General features: G+C 40.2%; 1 protein-coding gene across 1 annotated transcript in view; it reads left to right on the plus strand.

Annotated features, from left to right (window-relative positions):
• The window catches only part of MDN1 (midasin AAA ATPase 1), a 155,197-nt gene that overhangs the window by 70,940 nt on the left and 68,351 nt on the right, over positions 1-15,906 (plus strand). Inside the window, exons 34-44 of the mRNA XM_060030232.1 lie at positions 754-972; positions 1,633-1,830; positions 3,325-3,533; positions 4,310-4,432; positions 6,317-6,514; positions 7,561-7,668; positions 8,029-8,217; positions 10,458-10,547; positions 10,643-10,906; positions 11,056-11,317; positions 14,730-14,889. Coding sequence (XP_059886215.1) covers positions 754-972; positions 1,633-1,830; positions 3,325-3,533; positions 4,310-4,432; positions 6,317-6,514; positions 7,561-7,668; positions 8,029-8,217; positions 10,458-10,547; positions 10,643-10,906; positions 11,056-11,317; positions 14,730-14,889 — 2,020 coding nt within the window. The remainder of the gene's footprint in view (positions 1-753; positions 973-1,632; positions 1,831-3,324; positions 3,534-4,309; positions 4,433-6,316; positions 6,515-7,560; positions 7,669-8,028; positions 8,218-10,457; positions 10,548-10,642; positions 10,907-11,055; positions 11,318-14,729; positions 14,890-15,906) is intronic.

Genomic DNA, 15,906 nt, shown 5'->3' on the forward strand with positions numbered 1-15,906 from the left:
TCTACCTTTTATTACAGCAGTGCTGATTCCTCATCATATTTTCTTTTTAAAAAGCATTCCTTGGTATTCATACTTTTTAGATAAATGTTTACTATTGACTTCAGAAGTTATATGAAGTACTCTACTAAATTTGATTGTCATTGCTTTGAATGTGTGTGTATGACTTAAGTATTTTGTTTCCAGACAAATATTTTACAATATGAAATTGTGAAAATTAGAATAGTCATTAACTTGAACCACGAAACATAATTTGTGAATCCTCTGATTTGCTAAATCGTGATTGATGAACAGATGGACCAAACAAACAAAAAACCTAGACTAAATGCCACTGGAATCATGATAATCCCCATTCCACTGAATCAGTTAAAAATATAAATAAATCTGTATGTTTTCTAAAATCATTGTGTCTTGTCTTCAAAATTATATCTGAACACGAACCAAATGAATACTTTATTTCTTTGAGCTGTTTTCAGGGTGCTTTCTTAGACTTTAATTCTCAAAGTTTTCTTTCTGGTGTTTTTTTGTTTGTTTGTTTGTTTTGGTAGGGGTAGAATGTGTTCTTGAACCCTATGGGAATGTGATTAAAGCTGTGGACCCCATTTGCTTAGAAAAAGTATTAATGTACGTTCACAAAAATTTGCATATAATCTCATGAAACATAGATCCCTTTTAAACCATCAGTGGGCCCCAGGTTGCAAATCCCTGTCCGGCGTCTTCCCAAACAGCAAATACCTTTGTTTTCTTGTGTCTTAGGGGCTGACATAGCTGAGGTGATGCTGGATTTCACTGACTGGCTGACCCACCAGGAGTTTGGCCGAAGGTGTGTGGTCAGTATCAGAGATATCCTGTCCTGGGTTAACTTCATGAACACAATGGGGGAGGAAGCTGCTTTGAAAAGGCCGGAGACCATCTCCACAGTGACGTCTTTTGTCCACGCCGCCTGCCTGGTGTACATAGATGGAATAGGTTCAGGTATGTTGTCTGTTAGCTGGTGAGAACAAGGGGTGAGGATAGAGGGGACTGTGAGGTGGAGCAAGCCCAGACCTCTGAGCCAGATGCCTTTAACATTTCCAAGACTCACAGTGGTTCTCTTGTTCTTTTACTCTTTTTGAGAGGCAATTGGTGTAAAAGATACGCGAAAACTTTTCATTGCTTATAGACCAGGGATTTAGTAAATGTGAAGCAGCGCTTATGATAGAAAGAAGGCTGCTGGGAACGCTTGTGCTCCTGAAGAGCGTCACATGGCACCTCTGAATGCGGTCGTTCAGAGTTCACGGGCCTGAATCCTGTGGTTGGTTCTAAGCTTACTACAATTTTATTAAATTTAATGTTTAAGTTTTTTCAGCCATGAAAATTAGAAATACAGCCCACATGACTAAAAGTACCGTATTAGTTACTCTTTTCTCCAGACTTATTTCTCACAGAGTGACTGGAGTGCTTTACTGAATAAGCTGCTGCTGAATTGATGACGTGACAGTTGTGGGGAGAGGGGAGTCACACTCCTTCTTAGGGCTGCTTATACTAGCAATCGTATTTTGGCTGTGATTCAGGAGCCCGTCCTAGAGTTCCTGCTGAGTGGTTGTGAAGCTGGGTGCCCTGCTGTTGTTTGATGGACCGATCCTCTTCCTTTAGGGGTAACTTCATCTGGGTTTGGTACGGCTCTCTTGGCTCGCAAAGAATGTCTGAAATTCCTAATCAAGAAACTTTCCAAGGTCGTCCGACTTACAGAAAATCAGAAAAACGAATTGAAGATTTATGACAGACTCAAAGCCAAAGAATTCACTGCGATAGATAACCTTTGGGGAATTCATCCATTTTTTATACCAAGGGGTAAGAATGATTTTAAATAAATAAGATTCTCTTCTTGTGGTTTACAAATACTTGACCTTTATTGTGACTTTTGACTTTACTATATCATGATTACTTTTGTCTGAGTTAGAATCTGACTTGGCGTAATCATAATTGTATGAGTGGTTAAAAAATATATAACAGGCATATAAAAATAGAAAATACAGTCTTTAATACATGAGTAAATTGTCCCATAAAAATGCATTTATATGTTTATTATTTGGTGCTCAAAACAAGACCTTTCCTATAGTGGTAATTCAGCCCATAATGTTTCAACTATAGAACTTTATCACCTTTTACAAAAACAGTTTTGTGAACCCTTGAGGGCAGGTGTCACTCATCTTCCTGTCCCTGGCATCTGCCACATAGCCTAGCAGTCATAGGCATTCAGAGAATGTCTGCTGAGTGAGTGAATGGATGAATAAATGAGTGATTAAATAGGAAATGCAGGTGGATTTCAGTTCTAATCCTTGCTCTTATTAGGTTGCCTTTGTCAAATATTTAAATGAGGCAGTTATATTAGGTATCTTTCCAGGGCACTCTGGACTTTTCGGATCGTTGCTTCTCTAGCAGAGTCATCTATTTCTTGTCCCTTCTTTCCTCTCTGTGTCAAGAATTGTTGAGTGCTTGGAATGTGTAGAGGTGCAGTGGCAGTTAGCGGGGGTTCAGTGGTGAACTAAACCAGCCCAAATTCTGGGCTGAATGGAACATGCCCCTTTCCCTCTCCCTCTTCAACAGTACTGTCTTCATCCCTGATGGGGTTCCCCCGTGATCTAACCATTAGGTCCCTTCCCCAAGCCATCATGGTAGTATTCAGTTCTCTCGTGTAGGAGCTGTGTGCTCGTGGCCTGGGACTGGGGTGGTCCTTGCTTCTGCTTCCGTAGCTGAGGTAATAAATGTTTTCTTAGCCCCACTGCCTCCAAACTGATGTACCAACAGCTTCTGCCAGGAGACACAGTGGCATAAATATTAAGCCCTCTAAGACTGTTATTAGTCCTGCACTTCAGCTGTATTATGGGTTAAGGATGCATCCTGAATTGTCTTGGTGGCCTAAAAACCTTGGATGAAATTGTTTATATGGGCTTATATACCAAGCTTCCACTTGACTTTTAGGAAAATACAAGTACAAGGTAAATTGTACAAGTACATGTAGTAGTAATTCCAGGTGTAGGTTGTGAAAGGAAAGAAGTATGCTTGCAGTTTCGACCTATATGAGTATGTATAGATGTAGGTGTAGGAAGTGCCGAGATCTGTGTAGTAGGCACAGTTGAAGAAAGTATGCTGCTGGCTCTTCCTGGAAAGCATTTCATGGAACCAAAAGTGAGGAAATATCAAAATAGGACTAAGCGTTTTCACCACAGATGGTACTTTACTGACTGACAGTCTACTTGGTGGATTCTTTTAATCTCCATTTGATATATATGTATGATTTGGTGATGTCCAGCTTGTATGTGGCTTTTCTTTTCTCCATTTCAGGACCTGTCTTGCACAGGAATAATATCGCCGACTATGCACTCAGTGCGGGCACCACAGCTATGAATGCCCAGAGGCTCTTAAGAGCTACAAAACTGAACAAACCTATCCTCTTGGAGGGCTCCCCTGGTGTGGGCAAGACGAGCTTGGTGGGAGCCTTAGCCAAGGCTTCAGGCAACACACTTGTCCGAATCAACTTGTCAGAGCAGACGGTAAGCTTAAGTCATGCTACAGCTGATGGGGGTAGGTGTAGGGAGTAATGTTTTTATCTATTTTTTGTTTGTTTTGGTTTTCGGTTTTTTTTGTGGTACGCAGGCCCCTCACTGTTGTGGCCTCTCCCGTTGCGGAGCACAGGCTCCGGATGCGCAGGCTCAGTGGCCATGGCTCACGAGCCCAGCCGCTCCGCGGCATGTGGAATCTTCCCGGACCGGGGCATGAACCCGTGTCCCCTGCATCGGCAAGCGGACTCTCAACCACTGCGCCACCAGGGAAACCCTGTAATTCTCTTTTGAGAGGGAATCACTCATTTCAGTTTTTATTGTAATACAGCCTCTCTATTTTTGTCCTTTCTAAAAATATTAATTACAGATAAAATGACCCTTTAAACAATCTTATGAAAATATGGGACAGAGATGACAAATTAAATAATCTCCTGGGGTGGGGTCTGGGAGGAGGGCCTGGGCATTGTTTTTGGTGTGTGTGGTTTTTGTTTTTTAAGGTCACCAATTTATTTCCAAGTACATCCGATGTTGAGAACTATCGATCTAGAGCTCCAGTTGATAGATGCTTAGACTGTTATGATGATAAGATGCTTGGGGCATATCTGGGCTCCTGGTAAAGAGTTCTGGGATTGATTAGTTCTCTCTTGGGGGTAAGACTAAAAAGTGGTACAAGGCCTAAGTATTTACCATTTTATGTTTGGGGTCTTGGGATCTAGTTCATTTTCTGTGTAATGTTGGCTTTTCTCCATTTCTTCCTCCTCTCAAAGGACATCACAGACCTGTTTGGAGCAGATCTACCTGTTGAAGGTGGCAAGGGAGGAGAGTTTGCCTGGCGTGATGGCCCCTTGCTGGCAGCCTTGAAGGCAGGCCATTGGATTGTGTTGGATGAGGTGAGAGGATGGCCCATTGTGCCAACGTGGGACTACAAGTGTGAGAAATGGGGGTGGGGGCAGAACTTTTCGAGGCTTGAGGGCACTTCGCAATGGATGATCATGCTCTTGGCTAGTAAAGGCAAATTCTCTGATGAAAAGAATCCTCCGTGGTCTCCTTTATGAATAAGAAAAGTCACTTGTCAGAAAGCATATACAGAACTCCCCCCATGTATAGGGTTGGCCAGAAAGTTCGTTTGGGTTTTCCCGTAGCATCTTACGGAAAACCAAATGAACTTTTTGGCCAACCCAATATAACCTACAAACTCTCCTACTTTCGTGAGCTAGCCTCCAGAAAAAGTGCCTCTTCACTAGTTATATGCTCTAGTCGCTGGCAGGCTTGCTGTATTTGTATTTATTTTCAGAGATAAACGTAGTTTACAAATAGTGCCAACCACCTCATTTCATCAGAGAGGCTGGGGAAAGTTATAGTAGGAAGAGACATAGAAAAATGGTGAGAAAATGGTCAGTGTTATATGTGCACATGGGATAAATTAATGACCAGAAAAACAGAGCACATCATGTGATATGTGATAAGTGTCGAATCTCTGTAACTGACAGGTAGCTAGAGAGATATGGAGAAGTGAGGCACAAAATAAAAAAATTGAAGGTGTGGCCAAAGGGTTTGAGTTAGTTCGGGATGTGCAATGTCAGTTCCGGAAAAGGTGAGCAAGTAGTTGTGTAGCTTAAATGATTTGAGTGATGAAAGTGCCACAGATGACTTTTGACACAGACCCCGGCAGGTTCCCTAGATTCAGACCCCCCTTGCGTCTGCAGTAAGGGGGATGGATTCCTTTTCTGCTGAGCTGCTTCCTAATTACCAGATATTAAAGAGAAGGAGGGTTTTGGTTTTTGTTTTATTCCCCCCAGATTTTTTTGAAAAAGATATGTGATAGAATAATCATCAGCCAGGAAAAAAAGAGTGCCTTGCTTCAAAGCTAGAAGACTACTGACCATAGTCATATTTTGTGGAAATGCACATAGGGACTGCAAGGCATTCTGGCCTTGCAGTCACACATAAGAGCAGCTTTTAGAACTTGACCCGTATGTGGGTATATAGGAGAGTTTGTGTTTTGAGTGCTTATGTAAGCATGACACTTGAAATTCTAATATAGTCTGATTTTTGGCCCATTTGCATTTTACTGATTCACATTTCACAGTTGAATTTTTCCATGTTACCTAAAAACCACCCATGCTTCACATCCCTGAGCTCTGAACTTAGCATCTGAGGACCTCCATTCAGCTCTTTTCATTTCTGGCGCTCACACAAATCCTCGTGTTTGTTCTTGTTGTTCACAAAACTGTTGGCATAGTTAGATCTACTTTATGTAGTTTATATCATGACTTTGAAGCCCATTTGGAGAGTTTATTCAGTATTTGAGCTGGGAAGGATGTTTATTTAAGTATGTAAAGAGCTATCTTACTTCACCTTAAAAAGTCCCAGAGCGAAAGTGAGATATCTTTGTATTGGAAAGTTTCTTTTGTAAGCTATGATCTATAAAGTAGGCCAATATAGGAGCAGATAATGGATACAGTTTTATTTTTGAGACTAATTTAACTGCTTTAAAAAATTTTAACCTACATACTCAGTTTACTTAAAATTATTATTACTTATTATTATTTACTTATTATTCCTATTTTATACACCCCAAATTTCTCTAACATATATATGAAATAATAGGATGAGTACACATCAGTTCAGCTTGAGAAGCAGAGTGTTACCAATGTTGTTTGAACTCCTTCCCCCTTGAGGATAAGACTACTTTTTGTGCATATTATTCTTTCGCTTTTTGTAGCAGCTATACAGCATATAAAATAAGTATATGCTCTTTCTTCTCCAAATAGCTTAACCTGGCTTCGCAGTCAGTCTTGGAAGGACTCAATGCTTGTTTTGACCACCGAGGAGAAATCTATATTCCTGAGTTAGGAATGAGCTTTCAAGTGCTGCATGAGAAGACGAAGATTTTTGGTTGTCAAAATCCTTTTAGACAAGGAGGCGGAAGGAAGGGCTTGCCCAGGTCTTTCCTAAATAGATTTACTCAGGTAAGATTTGCTGTTGCCCCAGAAACCAAAGGTGGTGTCAGTGGCAATAATACTGCTGACACATAGCTATGAGGGTGCCCACTATGAGAATGAGACAGGCTCAGTGTAATGATCTGCTTCTCGATTTCATATCTTTATATGTTGGATATCAATGTGACTGATTCCCATAATCACTTCTCTCCTGCTGCGAATCCTTTGTCTTAGGTCTCAGAGGACCTGGTATGTTATCAGTTGGAGGAAAGTAAGATGACCGCCATCTTGAGGATTCTATTACTGTGCTCAGAGATTAAGGCCAATCTTTGACCTTTTCAAGTGTATTTGTGATCTGTTAGAACATTAAAAGATTATTTTATAATGAAAATGCATTTAAATCTAAGTAAAATAAAGTATAAAAAACTACCATGAAGAAGAAAAAATCCAGTATTCTCCATACCAAAGTCAGCCACTATTAATAGTTGGTATCTTTTCTTATCACCTTTATTCTCATTAGCAGCAGAAGGTGTGTGTGTGTGTACACGTAGGCTTACATGTTTTAACATCTTTTTTCAAAGTTTGGCTAATGTAGTGGCTTGGAAATGCTTCTAGATGTTAGCTTTCTTTTATGCCCCATCCCTTGATAATTAAGAATTTACTGAGTATCTTTTAAGAAATTTATTATGAAAAATTTCAAACATATTGAAAAGTTGATCAAATTTTAAAATGAATGCTCATATACCTACCATCTGGATTTTTTAGAGCATTTTACATAATATATAGGAAGCTAAAATTACAAATATACTTAAAAAAATTACTTGCATGTCTTTCTCTAATTCACTAGAATGAAGCTAACAAGAAAACCCTCTTTTGCTCTATATTTCAAAGATTTTATATAATTCCGTATCCTAAAAATGCAAGAAAAGAAATTTCTATAACTGAAATATATATATTACTGAGGTATTACTACTTTGGTGTTAAAATAAAAATTTTACGTAAGTCACAGTAGTCATTTCTGGTGTTTGGTAAAGAGAAACGATGTCATTTTTTCATGTTATTTTTGGATTTTCTAGGTCTTTGTGGATCCCCTTACAGTAATAGACATGGAGTTCATTGCCAGTACTCTGTTTCCAGCCATTGACAAAAGTATTGTTAAAAAAATGGTTGCTTTCAACAACCAAGTAAGTACCTACGTGTATTATTTGTTCTTTGTTTTTCTGATTTTCTCACTTTCTCAACATGGAACACTAAATTACCAGTCTCCGTAACTAAGATAAATCACATAGACTTCTAAAAGTTTCTAGTGGAAGGCAAGCTACTCATTTGAGGGTTACAGTAATTCAGTTCTGTTGCATGTATCATTGTCAATGCTTACAGGGTATTCCTGGCATTGAGAAGTCTGGATTGGGAGAAGGAGACATCTGAATCAAGCCTCTTAGTCTCTGTTTTGGATTATGTATGCATTCTCGGTACACTGATAGTACTTAATGCAGTGCCTAGCAGCGGTACATGCTTTCCCAGTAAGGGTATTTTCTTTTTAGATTGATCACGAAGTGACTGTCGAGAAGAAATGGGGACAAATAGGAGGACCCTGGGAATTCAACCTCCGGGACCTTTTCCGCTGGTGTCAGTTGATGCTAGTTGACCAGTCCCCTGGGTGTTACGATCCTGGTCAGCATGTGTTTTTGGTCTATGGTGAAAGAATGAGAACCAAGGAAGATAAAGAAAAGGTGAGTTTCATACTTGCTCTTTGCATTTCTTTCTATCTGTAAGTTGATTTCTTCCTGAGGGACAGAAGGGGGGTGTACTCATTAACAATACCAAACCCAGTAAAGCTGCTTGGAAATTTAGAAGTTACGAGAAGAAACTAAGCATTCACCTGTCTCAGAGTTTCATAGTGTAGTTTGCTTTGGAGGACACAGTTTGCTTATCCATCTAAAGCCCCATGATTGCAGACCTACTTTAACAGTATTGCCCTCCATTAATAAAGGCTTGGTCTTTATCACCCTTCCAGGCGCAAAAGTGCGAAGCAGGAGGAGACAGGTGATAACCAGTAGAAGAGGAGGGCTTTCTACTTTTAAATAAATGTCAAATTGCAAAGTATTTTATCTAGAAAAGATAAATAGATGAAAAGAGAGAGGAAATTCTGTATCTAAATGGAAGTAAAAATATCCCTTTGTAAGTAGAAAACAACACCAGAATTTCCAACTTAGTAAACCAATAATGTGTGCATTGCTTTGTGGTATTTCAAGTCCAGTTCATGGAAAATTCACAACAGTTGCAGGTGGGAGGTGCTGTCATGACCTCTTACAGATGAAGATCCAAGGCTCAGAGTCATGGAATCTCAGTGCAGCAAGTGGCAGAGCCAGCTCTCTAGCACAGACCTTTCCACTTTGCCTGCTATTCCTTCTACTGTATCACAGTTGTTTACAAACAAAGTAACTTACAGATTCATGTGAGTTAGAAACAGTGACCTCCTTACTGACCTGAAGATGTGGCTGCCCATGGCACAAGTGACTTTCACACACTTTGATTCTGCTACTAAGAGCACAGATCCCCTTTTATGTGGCATCCAGAGTCTAGCCCAGTGTTAACAACTCATTTATTACATGCAAATGGCTTTCAGTATATTAGGACAAGATGTTCAGTTAGTTTTTTTTTCTTCACAAATTTTAATTCACATATCATCAGCTAGTATTTTAATTTCTTCATCCACTTACTGGTTACAGTATATTAACTGTGGCAGGACTGGCCAGTGTTGGGTAATTGATGTTGGTCAGATGATGAGTCACTGTAGGGTGTGGAAGGTTTCCATCACTCCTCCAATTCATTTGCTGTAGTTGACCACATGTTTTCTGAGGGGGGGGGAAGCTAAGTAAAGTAGTAATAGAAGAAGAGAGGCTATAAAAGTATTTGTAATTTTAACTCTGGTATAATATCAGGGAGAGGAGATGATCTGCTGTAGAGTGGGATCTAAGGTCAGAAATCGCCTGGACCAAGGAGTAGGTGGTGGGAGCATTTTCTTCTGTGCTGCTTTTAGGCTTTTACTCAGTGTTTGATACTCATTATGATTTTATCTTCGTTGTTTTTATTTTCTGACTTCAGTATACATTGATGAGGATGAATATTGCTGCTTTGTTAGAAACGCACAACTTGTTGTAAATATTTTGGGTGGCTGGAATCTTTGTGGCTGCTATGGGCTAAATTAGTGTTTTTTACACACCCTTATCTTTTCCCCTCCTCAGCTCCTCTTAGATTAAAAAAAAAAAAGAAGTGCAAAAATGACGTACAGTTAACAGGAAGTTTTTAACAGTATTGCTGCTAAGGAAGGGTTAAGTGACTAAATAATCAGTCAGAGAAATTACTTTGCTTGTCCTCTCTACATAAATATTTAGAAGGGTAACAGTGATTTTGGAGTCAGACAGGCTTAGATTTGAAATCAGTTACCAACCGTGGGCAAATCATGTAACTCTCATGAATCCCCAATCCATATCTATAAAATGGAAATGAAAATACCTATTATGCATGGGTATTAGGATCAGAAATAATCTGTTAAAGCACCCAATATAATGTTTGGCACATGGTTAGGTACTCAGGAAACAGTCATTGTTCTTCATAAACTTCATGTTTCTCTTCTCTTCTACCTCTAGGTGGTATCTTGAATGACGAAAGCAAATTCATTTTTCATCTTAAGATTTACCATAGTTTCTATGGCTTTAATTTATGGTATATTCTCACTGGAATCTCAAAATAATTTGAGATTATGTGATTACTCTTAAGCTTCAGTTTAGTTTCATTCTGAAGAATTAAATGCAATCTGTCCTTTTTATAAGAAAATTCAAAAAGATAAGGACTCAGAATATTGTCATTCTCCTATTGTGTTCATGTTTACTAGTATTCATTCTAGAAGGTTTTGCTCAGAATTTGGTGGAGTGATTTGTGTTTTGATTGTATCATCTTCTTCCTTTAGGTCATTGCTGTATTCAAGGATGTGTTTAATTCAAATTCTAACCCGTACCTGGGAACCAGACTGTTTCACATCACTCCCTGTGATGTTCAGGTGAGGAGAGGAGGATAATCCTCTTTCAGTTTTCTATGGCTTCTGCTCCCACTCGCAGGCACACTTATGAAAACTCACCGGCATGTCTTTTTCAGCTGGGCTACTCGGTGCTTTCCCGTGGCAGCTACGTTCCTCTCCCGACTCGCCGGCCCCTGTTGCTCCTGCACCAGTCTTTACAGTCTCTGGAGTCAGTTATGAAGTGTGTACAAATGAGCTGGATGGTCATCCTCGTGGGGCCAGCCTCAGTGGGCAAGACCAGCTTGGTTCAGCTCCTGGCACACCTTACTGGTCGCACTTTAAAGATCATGGCCATGAACAGTGCAATGGACACTTCGGAGCTTCTGGGTGGATTTGAGCAGGTAACTGATCTGCCTCTGCATTTTCAGGCAGAACACAATAAACCGTGTGGTCTGGCTGGTGGTCTTCTGTGTTGGTGGTAGCTACAGTAGCAGTGTTCTTTGATCCTGGCCATGGGCTGTGCTGGGTTCACGTGCTCTGGAAATTGCAGGTTGATCTCATCCGGCCGTGGAGGCAGCTCCTTGAGAAGGTGGAGGGCACTGTCAGGACCCTGGTAAGAGACAGCCTCCTCGTCAGTGCTGACGATGCAGAAGTAGTGCTGCGAGCCTGGAGTCATTTCCTTCTGACGTATAAACCCAAGTGTCTTGGAGAAGGTGGTAAAGGTGTCACGATGGAGATTGTCAGCAAGCTGGAAGCAGTGTTACTGCTTATGCAGAGACTCAACAATAAAATCAACTCATACTCCAAGGCAGGTATGTGTGTTTGGGTGTGTGTATCAGACACTTACCATTAGTGTCCACCCACAGGTAATATATTTGTAAATGCAATGCCCATAATTTTTAAAATGAATTTAATGATTATTAACAATCAAAATTTGGAAATCTTTGTCCTAGGAAATAAAATGAAGCTGATGTAAAGTATTTAGAATTGGTGATCCTAAACAGAGAAAGCAGGAAAGAAATTGGTTACTGAGTTTGATTTATTCTGTGTGTTATCAACCACCGAGATTTGTGTGTAAATTTGGTTTTATTTTTTGTTGGCCTGTTTTTTAAACCTGTTAATAACTTCTCAAGAAATCGAGTATTTCAAACTGAAGAACAGAAGTCTAAATTGATAGCTAGGAATCTATTTTGTATAGAAGGTGGAGGAAATTCCTCAGTTAACCTGGAAATATACAACTCTCATCTTGTAGTGCAGCTTTTTGGATGGTAATGAGCGTGCCTTTAGGGGAGAATTGATTAAAGGTTAAGGCCTGTCACTAAGGTTGTCTTCCTTTCCAAAACCTGCTCTTAACTGTTTATTCCTCAGTTATTCCTTGGGAATAGTTGATTCCTTAGGGGTGAAGAAATGAGACTCCCCTCTTCCCACTGTGTCAACATTGTATCCATAGCTGTGGGTCAGATAGTTTACTTTCTTAGTTAAGACAGTGATTTCAATGTTGTTTTGATCTGTCATTTTCCAATTCAAGCTCACCATTTGAATTTGAAATTCTTTACTCATTCATTCAAATTAATTATTAGATATGTTAATGAAGTCGTACATCACTTTATATATTTTTAAAAGATAGGTATTGTAAAACTCACCATTGAGGTTTGAATTCCTACTGAATGGTGGACAGTATGTTAAATATGTTTACTTTTAACCCTCACAACAACACCGTTATTACAAGGAAAAATGAACCCCATTTTATACATGAGGTGCTCACAGAGGTAAAATAACCTGCCCAATGCCTTCTTGCTACCAAGTGGGTAGACTAGGTTTGGGCTCCAGTCCTCTCTGACTTCAAAGCCTGGAATCTGGTGTGTATGGATTTCTTTCATAAGTCTGTTAAAATGTAAATATCTAGGGAAGTTCTCACAGCCCATTCTCAATACTGAGCTTTTTTTTTAATTTATATATTTATTTTGCTGCATCAGGTCTTAGTTGTGGCATGTGGGATCTTTCGTTGTGGTGCGGGCTCTTCGTTGTGGCGCACGGGCTCTAGAGCGCTCTGGCTCGGTAGCTGCGGTGCACGGGCCTAGTTACCCTGCAGCATGTGGGATCTTAGTTCCCCGACCATGGGTTGAACCCACGTCCCTCGCATTGGAAGGCAGATTCTTAACCACTGGACTGCCAGGGAAATCCCAATACTGCTTTTTATTTAGGATTGACTTTCATATTGAGTAATTCATTTCTTAGGGATATTGATAGAGTGAAAGAGGCTGGGTCTAAAACAGTTTGTCTGCTACTATTTTACTTTTGGTTAAAAACGTCTTTTCTTCTTAATTTTATATCTTTTAATGTCCCTATGATGAACATGTATGACTTTTAAAATCTATTCTAGTTTCATATTTTATCTTAAATCTTTGTACATATTGAGCATATATATAATAGCTCTATTAACATCAGAATGCAGCCCTTAGGGACTTAAAGCAAGAAAATATATCTAGGATTTTTTATTAGATTCTGGCATTTTGAATTTAAGTTGCTAAGTGCTGCATTTTGGTTTTTTGAGGTTTTCTTTGGGGGGAACAAGGCAGTTGAGTTGCTTATGGATCATTTTTATCTTTTCAAGCTTGCACTTAAGCTGTTTAAGGTCAAGTCCGGAGTAACCTTTACTGTAGGGTTAAATTAGCCCCACTCTTGAGGCATGGCCCTATGGCATCTCTACTGAAGGTCCTGTGTGTTCTGTGGAGTCTCTTCGCTTTGACTGGTGGGAACTGGAGTGTTGTTCGGCCCCGTGTGAACTCTGAGAATTGTTCAGCTCACAGCTCCCCGATAACTGTCCTTTCCTTGGAAGTTTTTGCTCATGCTTGTGGAGTTTCAGCCTTCACGTGCACGTGTAGATTATTATTGAGCCAAAGACTCCAGGAGCCCTCATCTGGATTTCTGGAACCATCCGTATGAGTAACTCTTGCCTTTTGAGCACCCTGCCCCTCATTCTAGTTGCTCTAGCCTCCTTGAATTCAAGTCTGTGACCTCAGGTCATTGAGGCCTTGGGATCTGTTTGAGTTTCCCCTCCCCACTTTGCAGTCTAGAAGTTGCTTCCAGGCAGAAAGCTGGCCATTATAGGACCTCCTTCCCTCAGGTGTCACAGTCCTGTGCTGTTTTCCAACATCGGAAAGCAGTTGTTTCATGTATTTTACCAGTTTTCTAATCGCTAAACACTGGGAGGTTAAGTCTCAACCTTACTATTCCTTCATGGCTAGAAGCAGAAATCCAACATGTATTACCTTATGATATGAAAAAGGGTCAGGAAACAATTTCTTCTCTTTCTTTTTTAAAAAAATTAATTTATTTTATAGGAGTATAGTTGATTTACAATGTGGTGTTTCAGTTGTACAGCAAAATGATTCAGTTATATATGTACATATATTCATTCTTTTTTAGATTCTTTTCTCATATAGGTTATCACAGAATATTGAGTAGAGTTCCCTATGCTATACAGTAGGTCCTTGTTGGTTATCTGTCTTATATAAGGAAACAATTTCTAATAAGAAAGATCAATTGAAAAAATTCTGGGAAAGGACTATCTAAACTATGAAGCAAATAAATACCGGTTGTTACTGTATATGATATAGTCATTACAAAGGATGCCCTGTTTAATGACACTGATTGCATTGTGCCGACTTAACAGCACTTTAGTATAAATGCAGTAATAGGTGGAAGACATTATCCATCCGCATTTGAAAAATTAAAACACATAAAGATAATTTCCCTTCTCCATCACCCTTGAGTCAACTTTATCTAGCCATTCATTCAGAAAGCCATTAAGTATTTTCTATCCCCAAACCTAATTTTCTTACTTGTTTTGTTCAAACAAAAATGAAAATCTTTTTGTTTACCCTATTATGAAACTTTAAAGAACTGGGCCAGAAGTTTCCAGGCTTCTTTTAATAAACTCTTAGTTTTTTGTTTTATTTGTTTGTTTGTTTGTTGTTGTTGTTTGCGGTACGCAGGCCTCTCACTGCTGTGGCCTCTCCCATTGCAGAGCGCAGGCTCAGCGGCCATGGCTCACAGGCCCAGCCGCTCTGCGGCATGTGGGATCTTCCCAGACCGGGGCACGAACCTGTATCCCCTGCATCGGCAGGCGGACTCTCAACCACTGCTCCACCAGGGAAGCCCTATTTGTTTGTTTTTGATTGCCCTGGTTTGAAATTAAATACTGTGGCTGTGACGTTTCAGAGTTTGCCAAACTCGTGGAAGAGTTCCGAAGCTTTGGTGTGAAGCTTATGCAGTCAGCCAGTGGCCGAAGCTGTGGCACGTTCGAATGGGTTGACAGCATGTTGGTTCGGGCCCTAAAGTCTGGAGACTGGCTTTTGATGGACAATGTTAACTTCTGCAAGTAAGGACCTTCTATTCAATCATGAGTGGGTCTGATTGAAATTTGAGATATGCTTGTCAAAGTAGAAACCCAGGTGGAAGCTCTGGTTTTGTTTTTCCTCCCTTCCTTCCTTCTTTCCTCCCTCCCTCCCTCCCTCCCTCCCTCTTCATTGGTGTGCGCAGTTATTGCAGTGCGCGGGCTTCTCATTGCGGTGGCTTCTCTTGTTGCTGAACATGGGCTCAGTAGTTGTGGCTTGCAGGCTCTAGAGCTCAGGCTCAGTAGTTGTGGCGCACGGGCTTAGTTGCTCCGCGGCATGTGGGATCTTCCTGGACCAGGGCTTGAATCCGTGTCCCCTGCATTGGCAGGTGAATTCTCAACCACTGCGCCACCAGGGAATTCCAGCTCTGGCATTTTTAATCCACTGTTTTCTTAGCTAGAAACACATCCTCAGCTATATTCTATAGACTTCTCCCAGTGGTGAACAATGGTAGTTGTTTATTAGCTACGATATTTTAGTTCTAGCAGATAGTTTTGAGCTGAACCGAAGGCTAACAAAATTGGATTACTTCTCCAACTAACATCCTTTGAGTCACACCTTTGTATTTAATATCAGAAAGCTTCCTTTTGTTAGGGTTTTTTTTTCTTTTCTTTCTTTCTTTTTTTTTTTTTTGCCACGCCACGCAGTTTGTGGTATTTTAGTTTCCTGACCAGGGATTCAACCCCAGCCCATGGCAGTGAAAACGCTGAGTCCTAACCACTGGACTGCCAGGGAATTCCCTGTTAGGGTCATTCTTAAGTACAGATTTTTGAAATGGAGGGTCTGACACAGGGCAGACATTTAGTGAATGTGCATTCAGTGTATACCACTTGATTCTAAAGTAAGGAAAAGGGCAAGTGTAAGACTATTCTGCCTGTACAGTGAGCATAATACAGGTCAGGTGATGGGCTTTTCTACCTGGAGCATTTTCAGAATGTTTCAAATTACAATCCAGTTACCTTTAAATGAATTTGATAATATTGGGAAGTGGGGGAGAGGGA

This window comes from Delphinus delphis, chromosome 14, assembly GCF_949987515.2.
Source record: "Delphinus delphis chromosome 14, mDelDel1.2, whole genome shotgun sequence".
In the NCBI taxonomy this organism is placed as follows: Eukaryota; Metazoa; Chordata; class Mammalia; order Artiodactyla; family Delphinidae; genus Delphinus; species Delphinus delphis.